The sequence below is a fragment of the Fusarium graminearum genome, chromosome 1 (genome assembly GCF_000240135.3).
Source record: "Fusarium graminearum PH-1 chromosome 1, whole genome shotgun sequence".
In the NCBI taxonomy this organism is placed as follows: Eukaryota; Fungi; Ascomycota; class Sordariomycetes; order Hypocreales; family Nectriaceae; genus Fusarium; species Fusarium graminearum.
This window is the reverse complement of record NC_026474.1, coordinates 2,914,568-2,928,130: the sequence shown is the minus strand read 5'-3', so window position 1 is coordinate 2,928,130 and position 13,563 is coordinate 2,914,568. Positions and strand designations below refer to the sequence as shown.

The window sequence follows — 13,563 nt, the reverse complement described above, 5'->3', positions numbered from 1 at the left end:
TGCCTGTGCCTGACTTCAGAAACCACCTTCCGTGACATGTCTCATGGACATGCGCCTACCTGCCTCGGGCTATCGCGGGAAAATGATTGAGATCTGTACGTATGTAGAGCAGCTGCTTACCAGGGTGGGCCTCCCGCCCCTTGCCATGCCTGGCAGGCTTCTCCTTCCCTTCCACCATGGTAAATCAAGTAATTAGGCGAGCAGGTGCTTTGGACTTATACGATGCAAATAATGACCGAACTGTTGGTCCTCGTGTAGAGACAATTCTTATCAATCCATCAACATGCTGGTATTACTTGGATTTTGTGATTACAATCGGCGTTTTCTGATCGACAACCAGTAGGCAGGCATTGAGGTTCTCTACATCAAGTCACTGCAGTACACACCAACACAGAAGAGTTCGATAGGATGTGTTGACCACACCCTATTTTTCAGGACAAAGCCAAAAGACGAGACAATAAAAAGAAAGAGTCGGCCATCTAGGCTTAGCCGCCCCTCCATTTGTCTTGGCCCTCTGGTTCAATCCTCTGGTATTACAAGTCGATGGCTTCTGCGTCAATGTAATTGGATATAGATCCAAACTTCTCCTCAGGCTGTGGAAGCCATGTTCGGAATAAATCTAGGCACAATATACAGCCCAACAGCAAGAGATCTTGGTCAGATATCTCAAGAGGAACCCAATCCATTGAATGCTTGAGAATTCAACACCTTTCGGCCTCCAAATCTACCATCATCTTTCATAAGTCCCATCTGTTCGCCGATCCACTCACGACTGGCCCACCTGCTGCCTTCTCGGCAAACCCATCTACTGAGTAGCCCACGGCTTTCTTTTTAAGTGTTCCAGGAGAGCTTCGAGTCACAAGTTGTGCCGTAGCCGCAGAGTCCTGGGTTCGTGGGCTTCGATCCACACCTCCCATATTCTACCAGCCAAAACACACACCCATTGAGGACCCAACCCTTATTAACTCACGGTCATATTTCTCCTGTGCTCAAGTAAACCGAGCCGCTGTCAAGTTAGAGGTCAGATCATCAAACTTCTTTTGTTGGTTGACCCTTGAATTCCACGGACAATCGATCCTCTCAGGGTGCCAGCCAAGAGGGTATAATCAAGCTCAACCATCCTCACTACGTATCACTTTCAATCATCGCGTCTCTTTGTTTCTCATCGCGCCAAATATCGCGTTCCCGACAAGCGCCGGCCGCATTTGCGGTCTCCTCCAGCACGCACGTAATTGGAATTCATGACAGCAAGATAGCCAGCTTGGTCCAATACAGCTTCTTGCAGGTGTCAAGGGTGGGAACACATGTCTTGAACGGTCCCGTCAAGCTTATTCCTGACTCAACCCACATTACAGAGTACCTTGACAAAAGCTACATTCAACACCCGACCCATAGTGCTCCAATGCAACAGGGCTGCGAACACAAGGGACCTTGACTATCAACCCCTGTCAGACCGGCGTCTCTTTGCCTTAGCCTGTTGTCGCAACCGCTGGTGCTCCAGCTTTTGACCCTGCCTGTCTCTTTAAACCTTTTCCCCTCCATTTTGTTCCTCCTCTGACTCTTTGGTTTGGCTTTTGGTGAGCTGGTTTTTGTTGGACAGCTACTTACTTCATTGCTGGGACTTATTGAGCCTCTCTTCAGCGTTTGGCGTCTTTTATCTTACTAGCTGGTCAATCTTGGTTTTTTCTTTTCTTTTTCATACTGTCTGTCTAGCCAAGCTAGTTGCGCATACTCCCAATCCCAGTACACCATCTGTCAGATCACGGGTCACTTAACTGGCCGCGCGCGACCACCAACCGGCCACCGACGACCAAGCTCACATCCCATTCTTCACTGCCACGACGATATTTGGTAGTCTCAAGTTTTCTTGTGTTAGTGAGCCTTGGTTGCGATTCAACCTTGGGATAGCTGTATTGCAAAAACAACAAGGCATTCTTGCGTTAACATTTGGAACTGCTACTTGTTTGTCTTAAGAGCGTGTTTCTCCCAACGGAGCTCTCACAACCACCGCCGTTGGAGTAGCTCGATACTTCAGGCTCATCAGCTCCCGTCATGGCCCTTGAAGCTCCTCTAAGGTCATCGACTGGAAACCTGCAATTCCCTTTCGCCTATCCTCAAACAGATATGTCTGCATCCACAGATCATGAGAGCCGTCGCTCTCCATTCAGACCATTGTACGTCAATACTCGGACTTCTGTGCCTAGGACCGTTGTGATTGAAACATATGTTGACTTATTGTGGCAGCTCTTCTCCTCCTCCTGCTACCGACTCATCTTCCCTTCGACCGAATTCTGTCAATCGCATGTCAAGTAGCTCTTACAATGTTATGAGTCCGAGTGATATCGTGGGCCCTTCTCCAGTTACTTCCAATGGCACAGAGACAACCGAGATTGAGGATGATGTTTTAGAAGATCTTGAGAGGGAAGTTACAGACAGAAAGTCCACCCGCCGGTCAGAGGTCAGTCAGCCACAAACAGTCAATTTATTCTTCTAGGATGTCAACTGACTCTATCTAAGCTTTTAATGCTCACTACGAACCTGCCTGAAAGCGTTCGCCAATCGAGTACTGAGGAAGCTGTCTCTGTCATCCATGCACCGGAGAGCTTTGCTAGCTGGGTATGCTTCCAATCCCCGCGTCCAGAAGCCCATCCATCTAAACTTTACCAGGTTGCTCCACCTCCAACAGTAGAAACAAAGGGTCCAAGCCCCAGAACCTCCCCAAAGTCAGAGGTCGAAAGCCTATCTTCTTATAACGGTGCATCGGAGAAGGTTAGTCGCGTCTATTCTCGTTTCTCATTATATACTAAATAATTATCAGACGTCGACCCACCCAACTCGGCCTCCGATCATGACTGATGTCAACCCTGTGCGATACAGTATAGACAGTGCCACACCTCGAGCCCAGGATCTACAGTCCATGCTAGATGATGGAGCTCGGTTACGCTCAAGTAGTACAAGCAGCCTTGAGAGTAGGTTGCAACAAATTAAGATGCTGTACGTGACTAACATGCTTAGAAATTGATGAACAAACCGAGGCCGAAGGCGACGACGAGGATTATGAGTCGGAAGCAATGCAAGTACCCCAGCAACAAGATGAGATCGAGACCCTCCGAGATGCACTTACAGAGTGTTGGACTCTTTGTAATAGCTTGTCTAAGCTGAGTTCCATCCAACGCAATCGTGGTCTTGGCAAAAGTGGCATTCCAGATGCTCACGACAAAGCATGGAGAACATGTTGGAAACTTTGCCAGCGGCTGTACAACAGCCGGGATGAGGATGCTAGCAACTTCAACGTCAAGGTTAATCTCGATCTTTGCCGCGACTTCTGCCAAGCCCTGTTTGAAGTGCGGCAACGCAATGACGAAGCTGCCGATTCAGTCTTGCGTGTCAGTTTTGAGCTCAACAACCAGTAAGTGTCACAAATGCTAAACCCACTCATCACTAACAATTCCGCAGTTTGTATAGTGCCCAAGATATGAATTTGCCAGAAGAGTTTAGGGAACGCACGTTGGACTTTTACATCGCCCTATGTCACAGACTCATGAAGCAACGGAGTGACCTAGCAGAGGAGACAGATCAATTGCTTAGAGCATGCTGGGCTCTAGCAGAAATGCTCTTCAATCTTAGGCAGAACAGAAGAGATGGAAGGCCCCCAGACGAAGAGCTACTGAGCTCTACTGTTCAGGCTTGCTGGGAGCTATGTGATGTTTTCCGAGACAGTTGGGCGCAGGTCCGGCCTGAACGGGGTGGAACACCACGCCCAGGGCAGCCATTTGCTCTACATCTGAATGACCAGAACGGCCGGCAGAGTCGCGGATCAAATCCATCTTCAGTCCGCTCAAGACATGATAGCGTTAAGAGTGGACGTCAGGAGGAGAAACCACGGAATCCCGTTGTTCCCGAAACCCCGGTAACCGAATTCGAAGATACGCCCATCTCCCCACAGAGTCGTTCACCCACCATGCCCAACATTCTTGTCCTCGGAACACCCAGCGACAACAGCCGTGGCCGATGGTCTAGCAGCGCCTCTAACCTCTCAAGCTACTCGAAGAGCAGCACTCGGACTTCAAGCACCGCCACTACTACCGCTGCGTCGGAAGATATAAATGTAACACGTGCCAAAATACTTGTTCTTGCAGCTGCTATGAACTTGGGCTTCAACCGTGATTCCATCCATGACCCTAAAGCTGCAGCAACGGCCTTGCAAAGCTTTGTGAAGGATCTTCCTCCTGGGTCATTCGGCTCCCTCATCTCGCATTCAAACTTGCTGGCGCAGTATAAGAACTCTGTTTTAACTGATGCTATAATCCCTCGACATCACACCTTACCAGCTCGAGGCAAGCGAGTCACTGCTCAGGAAATGGCCAAGAGCATTCAGATGATGATGAAGAGCTCACAAAGATATGCCTACCTCCGAGATCTTTTCCGGGTTGTTTTCCAATTTCCCATTGAAGAGATCGAAACACGACGCAATGTTAGCATTGTGGTTTAAGCGTGCTGCCAAGCTTCCAGCAGCTCTTTATCCATGCTCTGAGATGGTGCCGAACTGATTACTCTCATGACACGTTACGTCTAATGTTATTGTTTTATACTGGAACTGGGAGTTGGGAGCTACAAAGGCCATTGGATTCCTTGTGTCAATACACTTATAAGTACGACAATTTTATATATATATATCTGTTTATGCGAGGATGGAGAGGCATTTTTGAAGAAATTTTACGTGGTGGTCTATTCGTTTCTACATGCACGAGATACCCTGTTAGGAGGCTCTAGCGAGCGTGTCGATGGTAGGGAACTGGAGGGTATGGTCAACGGTGTCTGTTCAAGCCAAAGATGGCGCACGATAGCAAGTTTCATGAGATCCTTGGACGATTTGCAAAGTCACATATCCTGGGTGGCACAGATGATTGAAATAGCTGTATACTGTTGAGGTAGCTATACTAAAACGCGTAAAACCCCAGGTATCCAATTCATGCCATGGCCTCATCCTTGTTTCTATGTTCCATTCCGGTTCGTGCATATTAGTAAGGCTTGTAGTCTGCCTATGTGAATCATTAGCCCTATTAAGGAAGAATAATAACTATATAAAATCCAAACATCGCAACTGGCAATGGCCCATAAGCCAGCCAAGCCCAGCAAGGGCGGGTTGAGGTTGTCCTGGTCAAATATCAAAGGCAGCTTTCCTAGGCCATTTCACAAAAACACAAAACATGCGTTTAACTATAGTATAGCTTAGAAAGAACACCTCTTCGCAGACGGTTGTTGATCGTAGTTGGCAGCAAAGAGTCGTGGGTCGATCGCGGCTAGATCTAGGCCCGAATCGTTGTCTTGATTGATCTCAGGGGCTTCTTGCGACGAACTCTGGCCAGTCTCTTCTTGTTCGTTCTTGACGGCATCGGAAGAGGACGGTCGGTTCTGGTTCAGTTGAAGCTGACCATCTGAAGCTTCAACGTCTCTGGTTAGCAACTGGTTGGCGGGAGCTTGGTCAGTCGCTGGACGAGCTGCTCTTACGTATTCATCCCAGCTTAACTGAGCTGAATCTTCCTCCTCCTTTTTGACAGCCTCTTGCTTCGCATCGACAGAGAACTCTGCAGGGGGCTGTGTCTGCTGATTGTTATATAAAGGATCAGAGAGTTGGGAGAAGCTAGGAGCAGGCATCTCCAGCGTGAAGGACGGTGAGCGTTGGGTAGCAGGGGCATTCTAGGCCCCGCTCTGAGCGCCTACGGTCTGCTGGGGGGAGGTGACTGGAAACCTCATGTTCAGAAAGGAGTCGAATGCTGGCTGTTGTGTCGAGCTAACATTGTAGAGGGGTTGGGCTTGGGGAACTTGTCGAGATCTCGGGCTGAATGCCGTGTTGGTGGTTTGTGAAGTTCCCGGGCCCATAGTGTTTGCATTGTAATGGCCGAACTGGGTGTTGATAGGGATGAAACCAGTAGTGAAGTTTGTATTTGGCTGTGTTTGCCAGCCACTGCGTGAAGGTCCAGGGGAGAATACATCTTGAGTCGAGGGCATGGTGTAAGAATCACCGGGTGGGGATCGAATATTGGAAAGCTGAGATTGAGGGGCCGGTGCTCGAAATTGGGGAGCAGGAGAGAAGTATGTAGACTGATCATCCTCCAGGTTGAGTGGTGGGATCTGCGAGAGTCCTGTTGGTTGGTCTGGGGGAGAGACGGAAAGTCCAGCTGATGAAGAGGATGGCTCTCGACATGTTCGCTTCGAAGGACCGGGTGAGTCTCTAGAACCGTAGTCAATATCAAGGAACTAGCGGACAGCTATGTGGAACCTGGAAGGACTTACTCCGAAGTAGGCGAGGTTATAGACGCCGCTGCAATGGCGGCCCGTCTTCGCTTGACCTTCTTGTTCGCTGGGCGGTTGATAAGAGGGGATCTACAAGTGCCATGTCAGTTAACGAACTTACGATCAAGCAACAAGATACTGCATGATACAACATACCCATAGTCTGGGTCCTTGCCGTATTTGTTCCTCAGATATCGAATTTGGTTGTCAGTCAGCTCTCGGTCGAACCGTTGTCGAAAAGCTTGAGAGATTTCCTCGTTGAATAGGTCCTGAACCATGAGGTCCAATGCGAAGCGGATCTCTTCGGGTTTGTAAACTGGTTTACCCGTCATGGTGGGCGAGGGGTAATATCAAAGTCTCAGTAGGTAGTGTGTAGCAAATGTTTATTGATGAGCTGATGTCGAATAAAATTCAAAACTGCGTCTGTCCAAGAAACGTCCAGGTCGACAGTGGTCCTGGTGGTAGCTAAGTAGTTTGTGATGGGCGGTTGAGCCAAGTCTGTTGTTCAGGGGACAAACGAGTAAAGTGATTGCGTGACGCTTCAGGTGGGAGGCTTGGGTGTCTGTGATGAAGAGAAAGTAGATTGTTAATCACGATGACTGGGTTGTAGGATTGCGAAAAGAAGATGTTGAAAGGTAAGGGGCCGGGAGGGCTCTATAGCAGACCAGTTGCTAAGCGACAATCCAGCTATTGACAGTGAATCATAGGTCCAGGAAGAAGGGATGAATGAATAGCAGGAACAATAGGAAGTCCTGGGATATCACGCAAAGATATCAAACAATAGGATGCTGTAGGTATGCGGTGGAGAAGTAATGATTGTTGTTGAAGAAGGGCGCTTTGGGCAAATATGTGTTTTTGTTGGGCGAGTGGAAGTGGAGGGGAAAGGGAGAAGTAAATGTCCTGAAGTGGAAGAACAAGAAGGCCTTATGAAGTGCTCGCCCAGGGAGTGTCTGATGATTGTTCACGAAATTTCAAGGGGTCAACTGCATCGTTGCCTACAGGGAGTCATTTGCCTGTACCAGCTACGTTTCCTTACTCCTGTATCAAACAGTCAATCAATCAATCAATGGGTCTATATCTAGTCATCTAATCATCCAATCCTCTAGTGTTTCCTCACATCCATATCCCCTATTCGTCCCAAGTGCAAGGCGCCTGACTCCATTCCCTCCCTCCTCCTCCTCCTAATCACTTATACAGCGACTGAGGCTGTATCATTGACAACAGACAATGGTGAACCGCCTCGACTGAATACACCAAGCCAGCACCGCACGTTGCCCGCCTCGTCATCCTCAACCCAGTCATCCTGGCCCGCAAGCTCGTCCTCCTCCTCGCAAAACAGCGGCGTGTCGAGGTCAAGCATGGCCTGGCGGAACGACTCGAGGAGACGCTCTGTGGTGGCGTCTCGACGCGGGACCATAACGACGGCGCGTGAGTCTGAGCCCAAAGCCAGGTGGTCGCTGATGGCCGAAGCGAGAAGCGCTGGGTGGTCATCGTCGTACATGGGATCAGCCGCGAGGACAATCTAAAGTCACAGGGGCGGTTAGAAAACAGGTCATTTGCGAATAAGAGTCATATAACACTCCCCTCTCCCCCTTACAATCACAATCGCAATCGTCTACGAAACATACCTTGAACTGATTCGGTTGTCCAAACAGAGTCTGGTCTATTTCGTCCTCACTGCCACCCCAGGTGAGGTCGCCGACTGTGAGTGATCCACCACGAGACTTGATGAGGTCGGCGTTCTTGGCAACGTTTTCTCTCAGGTTGGGCACGATGTTCGGTAGGTCGCTCAGGGCTACAGGAACCTTCCAGAAAGCCGCAGCTGCAAGACCCAAAAGCCCTGTTCCGGATCCAAGTTCAAGAACATCAGGTCTTGGCTGCCCTAGCGTCTCATCGAACAGTCGAAACAGCGACGTCTCAGCCATTCGAGGGAGGTGCTGCGACAGCACATATGACGATCCCCAGGTCTTGAAACCGAGCGAATCTCCTGTGAGGGCAGGCTCTCGGATAATCAGCTCAAACTCGTCTGCGCCGTCCTCGAAAGGCCAGCTCCTGATAACTTCTCCCATGGCCGTGCGTCCGCATCGCTCTGACATGCGCTTGCTCGCCTGGGTCCAGAGGATCTCCTTCTCGTCGTCGTCCTCGATCCATGACAGAGGGCTCTTGATGATGGAGGAGAGGTAACGAGTGACTTCGGCCTTGCGCTGGCCGGCCAGGGATTCCTGCTCCTCGATAATGTCTGAGCGGCGACGCTTGTGGTTCCATATGGGGGGACTGAGTTCGAGAGTCTTGAGTATGTCTGCCAGCTGAGTGTAACTGGGACGTTCCCACATCTGGGGAAAATCAAGCGCTTCGATACCCATGATGAAGAATCGCGATCCACTGGTATTTCACCGCCAGAGAGAGAGAGTCAGTCAGTTCAAATACTGTCGGTGTGGCGAGAAACTTTTAATGGTCAAAGTTTCAGAACAGGAGAGAAGTCGATCAGAAAAGCGCTCGAGAGCACACAAACTACAACAGCTATGCAGACATATCGGACACGGCTTGAGTCTAGAACATAACTTATTTAGTCCCTGTTTCGGTAGGAATTTTGTACAGGCATCAATCAATCCGGGGAAAAGAAAAGGGACACCAAAAAAACCCACACAAGGACTCCTAAATGGCCGCTAATGCAAAAAAAAAAAATTAAAAAAAATTGCCTTAACAATTAAAGAAGGGAAAAAAAAGTTGCGATTTTTGTCTAACATCTAATTGGGCCAAGTACATTTTCCTATTGTCACGCCTGCGCCACGATTGTGTCTGCACCGCCATAGGGAGCTCCCAGCAGTTGGGATCGACATGATCCACGTGGCTGACAGACAGGGAAGGAGCTATGAGCTTGTCTCCACTGTCTTCCCGATTGGCCGCCCTAGCATTTCCAACCCTTTATCCTTGCTCTGCTTGCATGTAAATGTAACATCTCAACTCCCAATCCAAACCAATACTCCAAAAATGAGATAGCATCTCCAATAACAAATCCAATCACGTCTCCCTCTCTTTCCAAGCTTACCAAAACTCTGCCTTGTCCCATCCACTGAACAAATGTCGCTGAACAGACCCCTCGGGGCTGGCATACAATCTCGCATTGCTCAACTCAACAGCCAGGAAATGACAAGCCCGCCAGTCACTCATCGCTTTGTCAGCCAATCTGACAATCTCAAGACACATTCCCTGTAGAGTACTGAAGGTGAATTCAAATCGTGCCTCGATATCAGGATCGTCCATCCAAGGCGTCGCAACAGCGGCCTCGACCTGTTGGAACAGCAGCGTGATGTTGGTCTTTGTGGACGTGAAGGATTCGAGCGTGGCGTCATCGCGGCGGCTCATCCATTCTTTCCAAAGTAACCCACGAAGAGCATCGGTTGATTTGTCGTAGCTGCTTGAGTGATCGCGGGCGAAGTCGTGGAGCTGTGTTTTGTAGAAAGCAGCAGTCACGTGAAGGAAATCCGTGAGTTGTCTCAGAGCGATGCGAGGCGGGAGGCGATCGTCTCTCTGCTGGGTCGACTGGTCATCTTCATATGACGAGTAGCTGTCCGTTGAGCCATCGCTTTCATAAGGTTTGGCGGAGCGCGAGGCTCGACGTCGGTGGCTGCGGCTGTGGCAGCATCCATTGATGATGTGCGGTGTAGGAGGAGTTGCTGGGAGAGGATACATCTGATTGTAGTAATCTTCGGCCATACGAATAGGTGCGGGAGCCATGTTTCGGAGCAAAGTCTGGGGAACATGGTAGATGAATCTTGGGTCTTGATAGTAAAGCCCAGGTGCCTCTGTGGCTTCAGCGAACTGTGAACGTCTGGCTGCCATTGTGGGTGATTGACTTGTTGCTTTGATTGAAGGTGAGTAAAGACAGAGTTAGAGTTGAGATGTCTTGGGATTTTGCAAGACACTTATATGTCTCTACGGCTACGTTTGCTCATATTTTTGGTATACACATAGGTGAATTCTGTAGAATTAATTCATTGTCTTTTGCAGGCAGGGGATGCAGGTATAAGATACATGTCTTCATTGTCTTCCTCAAAGGTTTATCACTTTTCGGGCAAACCTCTTTGACCTACGGCTACGTGCGTAAGATACTTATCTGTCAATAGACCAGAAGCAAATTGCTACCTAGCATTGATAAACAACGTCGGATCTTTGCATATACTAGAGTACCACTTTACACAAAGGCTTCCCAGTGATCAGCCACTACTGCATTTACTAAGCTCTACTTTGCCTAAAGCTGCTAATAAGGGTCCTGAATCAGCTCACCCGTCCGTTCATTCGGCCCACCAAACATTGGTCTAGACATCCCCATGACGCCCAATTTGGTAAATTCTAGGTAAATCACGCATCTTGATCACATGCACCTCACGTCATTATAGGAACCCATCTTCCCATTGTGCCAGGAGAGGGAGGAGTCCATGCAAAATGAACTGCCTCTGTCGACTCCATGACTTCACCTCACTCTAGTCGCTCAATCACATTCATCATTGAGTGTTTTCTCAATTCAATTTCAATGCTTTCTGTATTGTTTGGCTTTTGCCTAATCTAACTGCCTGCCTTGGCTTGGCCTGTCTTGTCATGTGGTATCAAATAACGATGCGAATATCAAAGAGAGCTTTGTTCCTGTCCGGTTAGCTCTTATTCATGCAATTCCTGTTTTCCCAATGCAAAATGCGACTGTCAAAGTTATCCGGTCGTGATGCTGTACGCCGTTGAAATCAATCCCCCTAGCTCATCCAGCCTGTCGTATTATTCTTGCCATTTAACTCCTCTCAGGAGGGCATTCACTGTAAATCTCCATCTTCATCGTTTTCAGTCGGTTCCTCATCTCCATGAGATGGTCTAGCTTTCTGCTTGAAGGGTTGCTCAAGGCAGAAACCTCGTTGTGCAACGCTTCGTACTTTTGGTAGCAAACCTTGAACGCCTGTGCTTTCTGCACGAGATCATCCGAGAAGATCGCGGTAGCTGGTCGCTTCGTAGCATTTGGTTTGCTTGAGCTCTCTACCTTGCGCTTCTTTGTAACGATTGGCGCAGATCGTGCCTCGTTCTCGAGATCTGAAGCGTTGGTGGGCGGTGACGATGCAAGAGGCGACGACTTTGTCGGCGAGGTGTTCTTGCTCTTCATCGAAGTCGATGTGACTGTCCCCCGAGAGTTCTGGCTTCCATCGGACGGTCGCTGCTTGAGTCGAGGGCCAGCAAGTGGTTGCTTGGGCTTGATGCGCTTCGACAAAGGTGTTCCGGAGCTCGAGCTGGAGTCGTCGTCTTCACGAGGTCGCTTCGCTGTGATCTGCTGCTTCACTGGCTCCCTCATCGGAGGTCGTGGTTTGGCCACAACCATATCCTTCACCTTGGGCGCCGGCTTGGGGGCTGCCTTTGGCTTGGACTGAACCATGGGAGCGGTATCATCCTCTGAACTGTCAGAGTTGGAGATGATTGCCTGCGATAGGACCCTTCCTCCATTAGCCTTGGGTGCAGCTGCGGGTCGCTGCTTAGTGGGCGATGCCTTGATGGAACTAGCCTTTGATGCAGGCTTTGCCGCAGCTGATGTAGCCGTCTTGGATTTGGATTTGCCCAAAAGACGCTTGACCTGAGCCTCTTGAGCTGTGGGCTTTTTGGCCTTGTTGGACAGAGGATTCGAGGTGGACCTAGACATGGCCTCTCCGCTAGCTCTTGGCCGGCCGGTATCCAGAACATTTTCGTTATCTCGAGGCGTGGAGCCACCGTCCACCATTTCCACGTTGATCGATGGAGTGCTGATCTTGGTGAGGTTGGCCTGCACTCGGCTCAAGCATTTCCCGGTTCCTCGTTCCTCCTTGGGCAACAGCCTGTCCCACTCTGGTTCGGCGATGGTAATCCTTTGCTTGTCGTATTGCCGAACAGCGTTGTCAACTGCCTTCTGTCGTAGTTCTTGGGTATCATAATCGTAATTCCAAACATCAAGGTCTTTCCATGCGCGTTTCTTCAATGCCCATTTCCTACTGTCGTCAATGTAATCGGCAACCTTTCGTAGTGTGGGTTCCATGTCCTCTTGCGCGCCTTCCCACTTCTTGGACAGGTAGTCAATTGAACGATCTTGCACAGCAAGCTCATGCACCAACATGGCGCGGTCTCCTTTGGCTCTGTCCAGGGATTGTGATGTTGGAATGGGCGTGGCAGAGCCTAGCGACACCTGACCTGGAGATTGGGGAATCGATCGGGGAGCGGCGGAGCTAAGCGTTTTGCTGGTCTTGGTCTTGATCGCGCCTTTCTTTGCGGGTAATCTGTCGACCACGCGTGCCCTTGAGTAAATGTCAGTATGATTAATCCAAAACGAGAGGCAAGTGAGACCGACTTCTCCCGAGAGGCAGCATGAGCCGCAAGTCCATTTTGAAGAGCTTCGACATCAGAATCCAATCCTGAGGATGCAGCCCTCTTGCTGGACTTTGCGGTCTTTGCATCAATGGTGTTGTCGGCCTTGCTAGCCTGCGACTTCTTCGAAGCAGCACCCTTGGGCTTTTCAAAAAGAGTGCCTGTATGAGGAATCCTTTCGGCCGTTCGAGTCGATTCGAAAGGGCGTGTGAGGTAAAGGTCGTATGGGTTCGAGGCGGATGGAGGAGAAATGGTGTGGGACTGGGAGCCATAAAGGAAAGTCTGCGTGTATGTGAGATTAGCAACTGAAAACACGAGCTCGAATGTCTTGACCCGCGACCTTTCTGGAATCACACTGGCAGGTAGGTGCGGAATTGGTAAACTTACGGGATTGGCTCCAAGTGAAAGCTGAATGCCATCGCCATTCTGCACACACTTGATCATGTCCTCAATAACGACATCGCTCAGGGTGAGAGCAAAGGCTTGGGAAGGCAGACTAGCATCCTTGCCAGCCGAGCCTTCGAGCTGCAGCCCGCCCTCGGGAACCTTGAGCGAGTTCATACTGGAGGATATCACAAGCCTTGGTAGGCCGTGGAGTGGGAAATGTCGCGGAGTTGAATGTTTATGTCGATCAATGTAGGAGCAGGGTGGAAGCGTGATGGTTGGTCGGTAGGGTTCGCGGATTGAAAGTTCAGAGTTGAGGTTTGGAGGAAATCGTTGTTGAGGAGAAAAAGATTTGCCGGTGTGGAAAGTCTAATGAGAAATAATGAGGAGCGTTGTCACATTGTCATCCAGCAAGGTGAGCCGAGAGTGAGGCCGCTGTTTTGAAGAGCTGGGCGTACGAAAGCCAAAGCCGCAATGAAGGCAACGCAAGAATGGGGGCCCTCTCTCCGATTA

General features: G+C 49.8%; 5 protein-coding genes across 5 annotated transcripts; 1 reads left to right on the top strand and 4 right to left on the bottom strand.

Annotated features, from left to right (window-relative positions):
* Positions 1–2,052: 2,052 nt before the first annotated feature.
* FGSG_00890 (uncharacterized protein) lies at positions 2,053–4,492 on the top strand (the record flags this gene model as incomplete). Its single annotated transcript, XM_011318321.1, has 6 exons — positions 2,053–2,174; positions 2,245–2,458; positions 2,518–2,769; positions 2,819–2,969; positions 3,016–3,409; positions 3,457–4,492. 6 exons carry the CDS (start codon positions 2,053–2,055, stop codon positions 4,490–4,492), a joined length of 2,169 nt encoding a protein of 722 aa, XP_011316623.1.
* Positions 4,493–5,232: 740 nt separating this feature from the next.
* FGSG_00889 (uncharacterized protein) lies at positions 5,233–6,629 on the bottom strand (the record flags this gene model as incomplete). The annotated part of the gene is made up of 4 exons (XM_011318320.1): positions 5,233–5,604; positions 5,725–6,235; positions 6,298–6,387; positions 6,454–6,629. 4 exons carry the CDS (start codon positions 6,627–6,629, stop codon positions 5,233–5,235), a joined length of 1,149 nt encoding a protein of 382 aa, XP_011316622.1.
* A 714-nt stretch (positions 6,630–7,343) lies between these two features.
* FGSG_11854 (uncharacterized protein) lies at positions 7,344–8,852 on the bottom strand. The gene is made up of 2 exons (XM_011318319.1): positions 7,926–8,852; positions 7,344–7,819 (listed from the first exon to the last, which is right to left on the bottom strand). Exons 1-2 carry the CDS (start codon positions 8,658–8,660, stop codon positions 7,487–7,489), a joined length of 1,068 nt encoding a protein of 355 aa, XP_011316621.1. The 5' UTR covers positions 8,661–8,852; the 3' UTR covers positions 7,344–7,486.
* A 490-nt stretch (positions 8,853–9,342) lies between these two features.
* FGSG_11853 (uncharacterized protein) lies at positions 9,343–10,035 on the bottom strand (the record flags this gene model as incomplete). The annotated part of the gene is made up of 1 exon (XM_011318318.1): positions 9,343–10,035. The coding sequence occupies one exon, from the start codon at positions 10,033–10,035 to the stop codon at positions 9,343–9,345; it is 693 nt and encodes a 230-aa protein (XP_011316620.1).
* A 1,045-nt stretch (positions 10,036–11,080) lies between these two features.
* Positions 11,081–13,227, bottom strand: FGSG_00887 (uncharacterized protein; the record flags this gene model as incomplete). Its single annotated transcript, XM_011318317.1, has 3 exons — positions 11,081–12,596; positions 12,650–12,948; positions 13,054–13,227. The coding sequence occupies 3 exons, from the start codon at positions 13,225–13,227 to the stop codon at positions 11,081–11,083; spliced, it is 1,989 nt and encodes a 662-aa protein (XP_011316619.1).
* Between the last annotated feature and the right edge of the window lie 336 nt (positions 13,228–13,563).